The sequence below is a fragment of the Elgaria multicarinata genome, chromosome 16 (assembly GCF_023053635.1).
Source record: "Elgaria multicarinata webbii isolate HBS135686 ecotype San Diego chromosome 16, rElgMul1.1.pri, whole genome shotgun sequence".
In the NCBI taxonomy this organism is placed as follows: Eukaryota; Metazoa; Chordata; class Lepidosauria; order Squamata; family Anguidae; genus Elgaria; species Elgaria multicarinata.
The window spans coordinates 17,959,783-17,974,537 of record NC_086186.1 but is presented as its reverse complement, the minus strand read 5'-3'; the positions used below and the strand labels follow the sequence as shown (position 1 = coordinate 17,974,537).

General features: G+C 44.1%; 1 protein-coding gene across 1 annotated transcript; it reads right to left on the bottom strand.

The window, feature by feature from the left end:
- Nucleotides 1-5,487: 5,487 nt before the first annotated feature.
- On the bottom strand, nucleotides 5,488-13,044 carry MESD (mesoderm development LRP chaperone). The gene is made up of 3 exons (XM_063142567.1): nucleotides 12,867-13,044; nucleotides 7,733-7,965; nucleotides 5,488-6,808 (listed from the first exon to the last, which is right to left on the bottom strand). Exons 1-3 carry the CDS (start codon nucleotides 13,029-13,031, stop codon nucleotides 6,550-6,552), a joined length of 657 nt encoding a protein of 218 aa, XP_062998637.1. The 5' UTR covers nucleotides 13,032-13,044; the 3' UTR covers nucleotides 5,488-6,549.
- Between the last annotated feature and the right edge of the window lie 1,711 nt (nucleotides 13,045-14,755).

Below are 14,755 nucleotides of genomic sequence, written 5' to 3'. Positions count from 1 at the left end.
CGTCCCGAACCTTCTTGTCAAACTCCTGTCCATCTCCCGAAGAACTTGAGTGGGGGGTTGCTATTGGGCCTGTTCCATTTCTCCAACATCTCCACCTAGGAAAACCTGGATACTTGGTTACGTTTGGAAAACATGGCATCAGTAAGACCTTGCCACCTACCCAAATTGGGGGGACACTGTCTTCTAAAACTAGATAACTAGTTTTAGAAGACATTTGTTAAATACCATCTGCCCAATCAGTAGTGAAACACGCACCCCATTGCCAAGCCTGGAGAAGCCCTGCACCAGGGTGGGGAACATTTTTCAGTCCAAGAGCTGAATTTCATTTTAGATAAACTTCTCCGGGGGCGGGGGGGGGGGGGGAGAGAGTCAAAAGGGGATAGTGAAAAATACCAGTATATTGTAGCTCAAAGCTCTTACTGTCAATAACTAAGCCTAAGGAGAGGCATTTCAACTTTTTAGAATGAGGAAAAAGCTGCAAAAAATGGGAAACCACCTAACCATCAGTGGTTGGAGTAAAGGTGGTGGAGCCAGAAGAGGGCCATCTTGGGAATTATGGAATTCACTACCACAAGATGTAGTGATGACCACCAATTTGGATGGCTTTAGTAGGGCGTTGGATAAATTCCTGGAGGAGAAAGATATCAATGGCCGCTAGCCCTGATGGTTACGTGCTACCTCCAGTATCTGAGGCAGTAAGCCTGTGTGCACCAATTGCTGGGGAACATGGGTGGGAGGGTGCTGTTGCACCATTTCCTGCTTTGCCAGTCCCTGATTGACATCTGGTTGGCCACTGTGTGAACAAAGTGCTGGACTAGATGGACTCTCGGTCTGATCCAGCCGGGCTGGAGGACCAGAGTGGGACCCCAGGAGGGCCAGATATGCTGCTCCAACTCAGACGCTCATGAAACATCCCTAAGAAAATGAAGCAAGTTCAGGAGCTTATCCTCAAATGAGTTCGCTATCGAGGCACCGTGCAAGATTTGGGAAGAGGGATGGGTGGCATAAATATTCACCCATTTGGCAGGGGGGAAAACACACTCCCCACACCTTGTAGAACAGTCATATCAGCAACCCTAAACGCTTAAGTAACCTGTGCCTGAAAGAATGGGAATAGAACTGCTACTCACCTCTGCCCTACTCAGCCATTGCTTATTTGCACATACAGATTCAGAAAAAAATTAATTCTTTTTAGACATTCCAAGCTTCACAGAGAGACAAAGCATTAAAACACACACACACACACAAAATACCTCCCAAGTTTTTAGAAAATCTGGCAAAGGCAGCTTCAAAACTTGCTAGTTGGCTGTCCTGATTACAGAGCAAGCAGACAGCTCGGTTCCTGAAGGCCAGACATTTCAGCAGCAGAAACATGCTGACAGGGGATTATGGGAGGTGTAGTCCATTACATCTGGAGCGCCCCAGTTTGGGGAAGGCTGAAATAGGGGCCATTTAGTTTGATTTATTTTCCTTGTGCTTGACTGCCCTCTAGTGGTTTGTCATTGATTGTCTCTTAAAGGAATGCATTTCCAAGCCTGTGTTTCATAAAGCTAGAACACTAACGCTAGATAGTTAAGAGTTGCTTTGGTAAACATGCAAGGTAATCAATTAAACGGCAAGAGAGACTTTGTGGGGGGACGACGGACATTTCTAAAAGATGATGACCACCGCATGTTATCCCAAAGATGTAAGCAGCAGCGTGGGGGGAAAAACCCATCCATCTATGATGGAACATTACCCCCACTTCCAAAGTCCTGGGCACTGTCAGCAAAGAGGAGGCTTTCTTAAGCAAAGAAAAGCTCTCTTGGAAACTCCTGACAGACTTGGATTTATTAAGAGAATGGCACACATGCAAAACAGGCCATTTCTAAGGATATTATTTTTAGGCCTTAAATATAGAGCTAGTCAAAAATGTCTGCAATCCCAATCATGTTTACTCAGACCTAACTCCCACTGAAGTCAATGGTGCATACTCCCAGGTACAGGATTGCAGCCTTAATCAACCAAACGTTAAACATTCAGCTAATTTCCTCCATGCCTGTTTATAGCATAACATGTTTTAACAGAGACCTGATCCAAACTTTATTGCCTTCCTGATCTCTTAAGACCTGATTTCTATCAGTCTAGGACTATTTCCTGCAACTAACAAAGCAACCTTATGCATATTTACTCAAAAAATAAACTGCACTGTGTTCAGTTAGATTGCCCCCTGTAAGTGTGTTTATGATTCCAGCCTAAGCATTACTCCCAGGCAGACAAATATGAGACGTGATATACAAAGCTTGCCCAGTTACTTTTACATTTTTGCAATTTTTCTGGAACTATTTTTAAAACAATAAATAAATAAATGCCATTAAAATTCTGATTGCCTTAAATCATTTTTCTTTTTTTAAGAAAAAAACAAATCTTGTAACTTGGGTTCCTTTCCACTACATACCAAAACTGTCATATGACTGTCAAATCACAACATGACACCCAGGCAGCCACTGAAAACACTACAAATTAGGGCTGTGCACAGAACCCCCCTCCCCCCCGATCCTCTTCGGTCCTGATCTGCAAATTGCGGATCGGGCCCGCTCCGCCCTGCCTCGATCCGCCTAGGGTCCGCTCCGCTGCGGAGCTCTGGCTCCGAATTGGAGCTCTGCAGTGGTGGGGAGTGGCGCCAGGTAAGCCCCCCCTCCCTCCTCCCCCTTACCTGTGTCCGTCCCGTCCCAGCTTCACTAGAGCCCGCAGCTCAACCAGGAACTGTAGGCCCCGCTTGCGGCCTACACTTCCTGGTTGAGCCGTGGGCTCTAGTGAAGCTGGCGACGGGCCGTGACAGATGCAGGTAAAAACCCCTCCCTTCTCCCCCTTACCTGCATCCATCCGCAGACCCGTGGCTGCTTCAACTGAGCCCGAGCACTCAAACAGGAAGACCAGGCCGCAGATGGATGCAGGTAAGATCCCCCTCCCCCTTATCTGGCTCTGACGCCGTCGCCGCACAGGTGGCGGCGGTGACAGGGCCAGGTAACCCCCCTCCCTCCTCTCCCTTATCTGCGTCTGTCCGCGGACCCGCGGCTGCTTCAACTGAGCCCGAGGACTCAAACAGGAAGACCAGGCCGCAGTTGCGCCCTAGTCTTCCTGAGCCCGAGGACTCAAACAGGAAGACCAGGCCACAGCTGCGGCCTAGTCTTCCTGTTTGAATCCTTGGGCTCAGTTGAAGCAGCCGCGGGACCACGGATGGATGCAGATAAGACCCCCCTCCCCCTTACCTGGCTTTGCTGCCGTCGCCGCATGGGCAGCAGCGACGGCGGCAGCGACAGGGCCAAGTAAACCCCCCTTACCTTTTTTGCAGAGCTCCGGATTGAGGCGAAGGATCCGCCTTCACCTCGATCTGCTCCGCAACACTCCGCTGCTCCCCCGATCCTCTTTGCCTCCGCCTTAAGGGGAGGCGAAGCCCCCGATCCACTTCTACTTCTCTGGTCCGAGGAGAAACAGAGCACAGCCCTACTACAAATATTTCTTAGTTCTAACGGATTATTTTAGATACAGTCAAAAGCTGGTGTGCCTCCAGTGGAACTTCTTTATTTTGAATTGTTGCCCTTTACCAGACCATATCAAACTGCTTTTGAATGCTCCTTTCAGTTTCCAAACAAATTTGCCACATAACATACAGCTGCTGTTTGAGGAAAATCAAGTTCCTCTGCATACCTGCAACTTGCAAAAGCGTGTAGGAGGTATGTAGCAGCTGTTCATTTACTCTGTTTACAAATTATTTGACACAGATGCAAACCATTGCATTAGCAGGCTTTCTATACAGTAACTACTCCTAAAATATGCTTGACCCATTATTTTTTCCTCTTCCTACAGTTTTGCTTTAACTTGTAGGGGCTGCTCTCGAAGATCCACCTGTCAGTTCATGAAGCCACTGCAAAAACAGGATGACTGTTGTTTCTTAGCTGCGGCACTGACATGCGTGGATGTCACTGGCCAAACGCCAGCTGAACAGGCGAAAGCAGAATCAGATGCTCTACCAAGGGACGTCAGATTCTGTGTCAAAGGACAGCTTTGTCCTTGAACTGGCCGTAGGTTTCACAACCCTGACATTTAGCAAGCTGGGAAAAATGCAGTTTCATATTAGCTTGGCATCCACTTATCAATGTCTGAAACTGCCATATATCAAAGTCAGACTACAGGTCAAAATAACCCACTTTATCTATTCTGACTGTTGATGGATCTCCAGAGTTTTAGGAAGAGACCTTTTTCTGTTCTCCCTCCTTCTCTCTCTCTCTCTAAACTGTAGATGGCCAGAACAGAACTTAAGAGCTTCTGAGTGCAAAGCATATGCAGGGTTGTAGGCCCTACAGTTTGGAAATGTGTAACAACTTAAGGCATGCTGTGCTTATTATATATCCCCCACCCACCCACCCCGATTGGGATGATTTAAGGGCAACTGGACTTGTAGCTCCAACCTTCCATCTTTAATGTCAACCTGCAAACTCAGGACCCACTTTTAATTTTAATTGTATGACTTGGTTTGCACATAATGACAACTCAGAGTATGGGTTGAGTATGGGGGTGTTGTTGAATTGTGGATTATTGTTACATGCGAATCCTGCACTATGGTTTAACCATGCGTTGCTAACCATGAACAACCCAGAGTTCACAACCCAACAACAAAGCATGGATTCTTTTCCTGGTTGTTCATGGTTAACAACTCACAGTTAAACCATACTGCAGTGTTCACACATATGACAACTGATGATTCAAACCATAGGCCTGGTTTGCACGACATGCTGGGTGTCGTGCTTGCGACATGCTTAAGCCGCGGAGTGTGCTGGGTGTCAATTTTGAATATGCAACCTCCGCTTTTGAATATGCCACTGTGGGTTATTTGAGGGTAAAACAACCCTTGCATAACCCTCATGCCGCACTCTGGGTTGTCGCTACATGTGAATCAGGTTATTATGTTCTGAGGGCCACGTGCTGGTTCAGGGGGCGGCATACACCTGCACACAGACACACACACACAAACTCATCTTTTCTCCACATCCTCCTGCAGCGATCCTCATACAGATTGCTCATTCCCCGCTGGTAGCAAGAGCAAGGAAAGAGCAAACTGTATCAGGATAGCTTGGGGAGGTAATTTGGTGGCAGAAGTGGAGTCAGAACACCCATGGGGGGCTGCTATACCCACAGGGGACTACCACGTGTTGCCCCATGCCCCTGATTTAGACTTAACCCACCCCCTTCTCCTCCAAAAGCTCAATGCAGGCATAGTAATATTCATATGTCAAATAATTGAAAACAAGCCCATTTCCCCCACAGAATCCTTGCAACTCTTCTGGAAGGTACTCACACTTTGTGTTAGCTAGGTCTCTGAAACAAGGAAGGAGAGAAGCCACAGAGGATACCCCTCATTTTGTATTTGGTACATAAATGGCGCCCCCAAGCGGCCACTCTGAGATGACCACAGATACCACAGTAAGACACAGCAGGAAGACTGGATTCTTATGTTTCAAATAGCAATCTGTTTTGAAAAAGCGTACAAATTTATTGACATTCTGGAAGGAGTGTTCACATTGACAGCAAGATTTCCTATATATATATAAAGCAATCTTCATGGTCTCAAATGAGGACATTCCAAATATCGGAAGCATTTTTGGCACCATAAAAATTTAACACACTCAGCACGATTAAGTGTGACGTTACTCAGCCCAATACTGTGACCACGAAGTTGAAACGGACTTATGCTCCAAGGTTGTGCCCTTCTTGGTTAACGTTCTTGAAGAAGTCAACACAACCTTCTAAGCTATGCAATCCTCCAGATCTGTTCGAATAGAATACACCTTCAATTTATATTCACTACAATCCTGGGACACCTTAAGCAAGCTTGGATTTCGTTTCAGGGTTAATTGTATCCTTTGCTATTCTTCTCACATACCTTTTGCCCTATTTCAATCAAATGGCTCATGCAAGAATAATCCTAAACATGTTATTAGAAGATTGTTCCCCTCCACCCACTTAACCAACATATAAAAATAGCCCTTGCATCTTTCAAAACTGTGCTTCCAGGGACCTGTTCTACCAGCGCGATTCTGAGGTTGTCTATTACAAGATTCAAAGGCTCTCAAGATGTACTGTTTATTTTAATTAATGAAAATATTGGAAATGTAATAACTCTTAGAATGTTAAGTCACGTTTCTTGTCTAGAAATGTCTGGACATTAACTGTGAATCACTCGCACTGCTCACTCCTCCAAAATAGCTGGCAACAAAGGGAGAACACATTTCTCTCCTGCTCATTCTTTGAGCAAAGTCCATAATACTGAAGTTAAACGCACAGGTGCCTGTTTTAGACTTAAAAACCAGTTGATTGAAAGTAAGCAAGCCACAACTTTAACAAGGCAATCTACAGATGTTAACCATTAACTTTCGTCGTTACTAAATAAATGCCTCTCATTAATAAGTAAACTGTTCCCTTGACCACAACTTTGACCATTTTCTCTTTCCTAAACTTCCCATTTCCCACCCAGCCTCTTTTACAGTGTTCAGTCGATTTAACTTATCATCATAGATCTTCTTTTGGTTTGGTTGCTCGGTTATTATCTTTGAGCGTTCCAGATTTCTTGTCTGTATCTTTTTTCTTTTTGGATTTTTCAGGTTTGGTCTTATTTTTTTCTTTTTCATTGGCTCCTTTGCCAGGATGCACCTGACCTTCCAAAGTTACGTCCGCACACCTGTCTTGCTTTACCAGAAAGTCTTTGACCTCCCATGCATAGCTTCCGTCACGCAGCATAAAGATGGCACGATTTGAACCAACAATAAACCTAGGTTTCAAAAGGCATTCAATTAGTGTGAGGCCTCTGAAATGCTAAAACCGTACATTTCATGTGGCAAAGAGCCAAAAATACATAGACCAAAGAGGTAAAAATAGATCATCCAAAGCATTATGTGGCACATCTGCATTTCTGAAAGCAAGCAGTGTCCATCTCAGGTTGCAAAGCATGGAAAACAATTTCTGCGCTACCCACTTCAGAAATAACATTACTGCAACTGACTGCCTTGTGTGAATGCAGGCATATTTTGTATGAGTTACACTTCCCAGGTGTGGCGATTTGGCTGGGAGAAGGCTTCTTGAATGAGGTGAATGCAACACAACAAAGAAGTGTTTACTTCCACAGTGGCTTCCTCCACAGAGCATCTCAGCGCAGATGCTGAACAAGATGGAGGGATGGAGAAAAAGAGATGTGTACACGGAAGACTACATATATACCCAGATGGATACACAGTGCTAAGCGAACGCCAATAATATATACCATGTGTGGGTTTTGTGGCAGATTTTAACTTGACCATAGACATAGTTTCATGTCCCTGTCTTAAAAGCCTGCTACTAAAGCAGGTTGACAACCCATCCACTACTCAAAAATTGCCTTACAGCTCAATCCCATGCACATTTTTGCAGAAATGCATGTATGATTGCAGCCTTAGTATACTTACTGTGAAGTTGTCTAGAGAGCTTTGGCTATGGAGAGTTATATGTAATAAATGAAATGAAATGTAGTAAATGAAAAGCACATATCAAGGATCTTAAAACACACACACACACACACACATTCTACACTTGAAAGGGGGACATGGGTAACCTCATGTTCTCCTAGCAGAATGCAGTAATTTCCAAAAGTTTATTTTTATTAAATGGAAATTAAACTGGGCAACAGGGACAATTTCACAACTCCAGACGAAATGCTTACCTCTGTACATCATAGTTGGCATTGAAAAGACTCCCCTGCCACAGATTTGTAATTTGTTCTGTCTCCTTTTCAGTGGGTTCTCCTGACACAGTGGCAAACATCATAAGCGTCTTGCCTTTCTTGGTCATCTTCAAGATACTCTCAGGCTTGCCTGGGTCAACCTTGGAGAAGTCTATTGGTGCAGACGGACGCTTGTGCTCAGGAAGATCCCCTTCTTCTATATCATCATCTTTCTGTTTTGGAAACAAACATAGGAACACTTAAGAACTCCTTTGTACAGAAGAGGTAATCTTCAGGTGTAACAAGACATGTGTTAGGAAAAAAAGGCTTGTTCAAAAAAACTTGAATTTATAAGGTTGTATATTTTGCTCACCTGTGATAATCTGGGTACAATTCAAGTTGGTGGGTACATTCCTCAAGTAGTATGGCAAACTCAATGATTAAATATATCCAATGGATATTTCTTTTATATGGAGCTGAGCTATGAAGACATGATTTATTTTTTGATTTATTTATTGCAGTTTTATACCGCCCAACAGCCGAAGCTACCTTACACAAGCCTTATTGAAATCTATCTAGAGATTAAGATTAAAACAAATGTATACTGTCCTCTAAATACTGGTGGTGTGGCCATGATAAAGCAGATAAACTACATATACAGTAGACATGTACACATATATAGGAGTTTTGTAAATCAACGTTAGCAAAACCTATAGTTATGATACTTATAGCCCCCTGTGCTAAATATAAATAAATAATAATAATAAATAATAATACAGGATATCTCCAAGATTTACAATAAGACAGCTAGTATTGTCTGCCTGGGTCTGCGAGGGCAGCGGACACCCACCCCGTCGTGGGCCCACCCAGCACTAGTAGGGGGCCGTGCCCAAGTGCTCTCGAGCTATCGAGGTTGCTTGGGTGTAGTAATAATAATAATAATAATAATAATAATAATAATGAGCTCCCTAAGGAGGTTCGCTTGGCACCTACCTTATATGCTTTTAGACGCCAGGTGAAGACCTTTTTATTCTCCCAACATTTTAACAATCTATAAATACATTTTAACATGGTGTTTTAAATTTGTAATTTTGCATTGCTGCTGTTTTTATCTGGTTGAGCTTTTTTATTGTATTTTATATTATGGTTTTATACTGTTGTTTTATATTATGAATGGTTTTAATTTTTGTGAACCGCCCAGAGAGCTCTGGCTATTGGGCGGCATAGAAATGTAATAAATAAATAAATAAAATATATTTATTTCTTACCTGCCTCTCCCTTTGGATCGAGGCAGGGAACAACATTAGAGCAGGAATCAATACATCTTAAAAATTCTTGATTTTACATTGATCTGGATAGGCCTGCCGGAAAAGGCTAGTCTTTAAAGCTGCCTTAAAATCACACAGAGAGTTAATTTTACGAATCTACTCCGGCAGGCCACTCCACAATCTGGGGGCGACAGAAGAAAAGGTCCTCTAGGAAACTGATGTCAGCCTAGTTTTAGCTGACGGAAATAAGTTCACCCCAGAGGACCTGAGTGTGCGGGGCAGACTGTATGGGAGAAGGCGATCCCGCAAGTAACCTGGACCCAAACCATTTAGGGCTTTAAAGGTAATGACCAACACTTTGTACTTTGCCCGGAAACTAATTGGCAGCCAGTGGAGTGTTTTTAATGTTGGGGTAATATGCTCACCCCTAGATGTACCGGTGACCAACCTGGCTGCCATATTTTGAACTAGTTGAAGTTTCCGAACTAGGTACAATGGTAGCCGTATGTAGAGCGCATTGCAGAAGTCAAGCCTTGAAGTTACCAGCGCGTGCACTACTGTCTTTAGGTCTTCTGACTCTAAGAAGGGGCGCAGCTGGCGTATCAGCCGAAGCTGATAGTAGGCACTCCTGGCCGTCGCATCTATCTGGGCAGGTAGGTTTGCCCCGACCTGTGCCCCTTGTTCCTTTCCCCCCACTGGATTAATGGCAGTCACCATTAACGCAGCACAGGAAAATACGCAGTTTCCCCCGTAAAACCCTATTAATAGGGCATTTAAGGCCCCGATCATTGGAGGGGGAGCATTTAAGGCCCCCTCCACTCTAATGGTGGCCACCATTAGTGTGGGTGGGGGAATTCCATAATTAACGGAGGACCGGGAGAGCACGCTTTGCCTCCCCCACCCCACCAATTCGGGCCTTAAAGGCCCTCTTAACTTTGTATTATGAGAGCCCTTACGACCCCAATTGGCATGGCAGGGGGGATAACAAAGTGTGCTTTCCAGGGTCTCCAGAAAGTGTGCAATTCCTTCAACCGTGCCATTAGCACGCTTCGCCCAACGCTTCAGAAAGGCTCGCAGGGACTCGGCAAGCTCACAGGGCAGGGCCCCGTGACTTCTCCAAAGCCGAAAGCTAGCCTTCCCCGATCTGCACCCTCCAGAAATGTTGGACCATAATTGCAAGCCAATATGTCCAATTGTCAGGGATGATAGGAGATGTAATCCAAAGCATCTGAAGGGTACTAGGCTGGGGAAGATGGGCATAAAATCTAGGTTCAGAATATGATAAGTTAGTATTCCACCCAATGATTCACTTTGAATACTGTACTGTACCCTTTCTTATGCTCCCACACATGCAGACTCAGGACAAACAACAAATCCAGAGTTTCTCTCCCACCCCTTTATACTGCACGATAACCCCATGAGGCAGGTTAGGCTCAGAAAGAGAGTGTTGGCCAAAGTCACGCACTGAGCCTGACGGCCAAGTGGGGATTTGAACCTGGGTCAACCCAGTCCAAGTGGACTAGGTCTCCATTTCTTATTTGTGAAACACACCATAACAGCAGAAAAGAAAAGAAAACCAAAAAACCCACAACCAAAACAGCTTTCGTTTCACACATTACGAGGGCAGCATACCCCCAACGAAGTAAAGTGCATGGTTAAAAAAATGAAAGTCACTTTCACAAGATGTAGTGACGGCCACCAATTGGGATGGCTTTAAAAGGGGGTTGGATAAATTAATGGAGCAGAAGGCGATCAGCGGCTACTAGTGCTGATGGCTATATGCTACCTCCAGTCTCAGGGGCAGTTGCTGGGGAACATGGGCAGGAGGGTGCTGTTGCACTCATGTTCTGCTTGTGGGTTTCCCACGGGTGGCTGTGGGGGGGGGGGGCGGCACTGTGTGAGCAGAATGCTGGACCAGATTGACTCTTGGTCTGATCCTGCACAGTTCTTATGTTCTTAAGTATTGCTATTGCTGCTCTGACTCGCACAATACATCGATTACTTATGCTCTTGCATTGTATTTCTCGGAGCGCCTGAAGTGCCTGCTCCGAGAGACGCTCAGAGAATGGCAACCAGGGAGAGGGCCTTTTCAGTGGTGGCCCCTCAATTGTGGAATGATCTCCCCGACGAGGCTCGCCTGGCGCCAACATTGTTATCTTTTTGGAGCCAGGCCAAGACTTTTCTCTTCTCCCAGGCATTGAACAGCATATGCTGAGTTTTTAAAGTGACCGCAGAATAGTTGTTTTTAAATGGATATTGTCTGCTTTTGTTTGTATTTTATGCTTTTTATGGTTTTAAACGTTGTATATTTCTTTTTAATGTTCACTGTTTTTAACTTTTGTAAACCGCCCAGAGAGCTTCGGGTATGGGGCGGTGTATAAATGTAATAAATTAACTGACCCCAGAATAGTTGTTTTTAAATGGATATTGTCTGTTTTTGTTTGTATTTTATGCTTTTTATGGTTTTAAATGTTGTATATTTCTTTTTAATGTTCACTGTTTTTATTAAACCACCTAGAGAGCTTCAGCTATGGGGCGGTGTATAAATGTAATAAATTAACTGACCCCAGAATAGTTGTTTTTAAATGGATATTGTCTGTTTTTGTTTGTATTTTATGCTTTTTATGGTTTTAAACGTTGTATATTTCTTTTTAATGTTCACTGTTTTTATTAAACCACCTAGAGAGCTTCAGCTATGGGGCGGTGTATAAATGTAATAAATTAACTGACCCCAGAATAGTTGTTTTTAAATGGATATTGTCTGTTTTTGTTTGTATTTTATGCTTTTTATGGTTTTAAATGTTGTATATTTCTTTTTAATGTTCACTGTTTTTAACTTTTGTAAACCGCCCAGAGAGCTTCGGCTATGGGGCGGTGTATAAATGTAATAAATTAACTGACCCCAGAATAGTTATTTTTAAATGAATATTGTCTGTTTTTGTTTGTATTTTATGCTTTTTATGGTTTTAAACATTGTATATTTCTTTTTAATGTTCACTATTTTTAACTTTTGTAAACCGCCCAGAGAGCTTCAGCTATGGGACGGTGTATAAATGTAATAAATTAACTGACCCCAGAATAGTTATTTTTAAATGAATATTGTCTGTCTTTGTTTGTATTTTATGCTTTTTATGTTTTTAAACGTTGTATATTTCTTTTTAATGTTCACTGTTTTTAACTTTTGTAAACCGCCCAGAGAGCTTTGGCTATGGGGCGGTGTATAAATGTAAATAATAATAATAAGTGGTGGCAACGCTATTCTGGAGGGCAAGGGGAAGGGCAATGCACTCTGCGCTTGCTCAGAGGCAGCCTCTCCTTTAAAAGCATTCCCTCAGGGCTGGGTCATTAAATTAAACTTTTGTAAACCGCCCAGAGAGCTTTGGCTATGGGGCGGTGTATAAATGTAATTAATAATAATAATAATAATAAGTGGTGGCAACGCTATTCTGCAGGGCAGGGGGAAGGGCAATGCACTCTGCACGTGCTCAGAGGCAGCCTCTCCTTTAAAAGCATTCCCTCAGGGCTGGGTCATTAAATTAAACTTTTATAAACCGCCCAGAGAGCTTCGGCTATGGGGCGGTGTATAAATGTAATTAATAATAATAATAATAAGTGGTGGCAACGCTATTCTGCAGGGCAGGGGGAAGGGCAATGCACTCTGCGCGTGCTCAGAGGCAGCCTCTCCTTTAAAAGCATTCTCTCAGGACTGGGTCATTAAATTAAACGGAGAGCGGAGGGGTTCAAACCAGGCTCTTCAGTGAGCCCCGGGACCTTTCTTTCTTTGGAGTTTACCCGCACTCCAACCCCGAGGGCAGAATGAAACGAAAAAACGGAAGCCCCCCGACCCAATTGCCCCCCGCCCATACCTCCCACTGCTCCAACAGCCGCGCCATGTCGGCGTCGTTGTAGTCCCGAATGTCCTTCTTCTTCTTCTTCTTTGCGGGGCTTCCATTCGGCTCCTCGGCGAAGGCGGCCGCTACGAAGACGCAGAGCGCCAAGACCAGGCCCAGCCGGCTGCAGGAGGCCGCCATCTTGTGCTGAGGCCCACCCTGCCCCTGGAAAGGGAAGAAGAAGAGGAAAGGCCTTCCCTCGCCCGCCCGCCCCGTTCCGCGGGGCGTTTGCGCAGGCGCAGGCGCGAGACAGGGGGAAAATTAGGAGGCGGTGGGCGCGACAACCAGCTTTGAAACCCAAGGAAAAGGGAGACGCAAGGTTTTGCTGCACAAATGGAGCGTTGGACTGGACTGTACCACTTCGGACTAGAAGAGGGGGGACCAGTTTTTTTATTTACAGATTTATTTATTTAATTTCCCCCTCCGTTTACAGAGGGGAGGAGGACCGTGTTTGGGTAGGTTTTGCTACAACGAACTGCGTCTTGTGGCACCTTAAAGACACATACATTCATAATAACTACGTTAGGGAATAATCCTATGAATATTTAGGCAGGGAAAAAATGTCCTACAACTCCCAACATGCCATGCTGGCTGGGGCATCTCGGAAGTTGTAGGACTTTTTTGCTGTCTAAACTTGCATATAAGTGAGCCATTGGAATAATATCCAGCTTAAATTCTATTTAGAGTAGACCCATTGAAATGAACAGGATTTAAACTAGTCATGACTAACTGAAGTCCCATTCATTTTATAGACCCATTGAAATGAACAGGATTTAAACTAGTCATGACTAACTGAAGTCCCATTCATTTTAATGGGCATACAAATCGATGGTGCGACCACACTTAGAATACTATGTACAGTTCTGGCCACCACACCTAAAAAAGGATATAGAGCTGGAAAAAGCTCAGAAAAGGGCAACTAAAATGATTAAGGGGCTGGAGCATCTCCCCTACGAGGGAAGGTTACATCAACTGGGATTGTTTAGCTTGGAGAAGAGGAGGCTGAGGGAGGACATGACAGAGGTGTATAAAATTATGCATGGTGTGGAGAATGTGGACAGGGAGGTCCAGGACAAATAAAAGGAAGGATTTCTTCACACAGCGCATAGTTAAATTATGGAACTCACTACCACAAGACACAGTGATGACCACCCATTTGGAAGGCTTTAAAAGAGGGTTGGATAAATTCCTGGAGGCAAAGGCTATCAATGGCTACTAGCCCGGATGGTTGTGTGCTATCTCCAGTATTCGAGGCAATAAGCCTGTGTGCACCAGTTGCTGGGGAACATGGGTGGGGAGGGTGCTGTTGCACCATGTCCTGCTTGTTCATCCCTGGCCGATGGCTGGTTGGCCACTGTGTGAGCAGAGTGCTGGACTAGATGGACCCTTGGTCTGATCCGGCATGGCACTTCTTCTGTTCTTATGGATTTTACCCTTGATCTTTAAGATGGCAGAAGACTCTTATTTAAAACTTTTTTAAAACAACACCCCTTTTAAATTTAATTTTAAAAAATCCTAAAAAGGTAACAATTTTATATTCCTTTTTCATTTCAGATTCGAGATGATCACAGAATGTGTAAAGTGATTGTAAATCCTTGCAGATGTCCAAATCATAATTGGGTAATAGAGACTGTATTCCTATGCAAACTTTCCTAGGAGTAAACCCCATTAAATTCACCTCACTTAACAAGTGTAAGACTGGGTTGACAATCACCTTAATTATCAGTTAGTCCTATGTAGAGTAGACTCATTGAAACGTGTGAAAATTAAGTTAGTTGTGACTAACAAGTCCTATTCATTTCAATGGCTTTACTCCACATAGGATTAACATTGCGTACTACCCCAAGTGACCTGCTGTCCACGTG

What these genes read in the sequence shown, in the direction of transcription:
- MESD (XM_063142567.1), bottom strand. Translation starts at nt 13,031, where the DNA reads ATGGCGGCCTCCTGCAGCCGGCTGGGCCTGGTCTTGGCGCTCTGCGTC. An exon ending in GGCTGTTGGAGCAGTGGGAG is followed by an intron (nt 7,966 to 12,866) that starts GTATGGGCGGGG and finishes TTTCCAAAACAG; the next exon opens with AAAGATGATGATATAGAAGA. An exon ending in GCCAACTATGATGTACAGAG is followed by an intron (nt 6,809 to 7,732) that starts GTAAGCATTTCG and finishes TTTGAAACCTAG; the next exon opens with GTTTATTGTTGGTTCAAATC.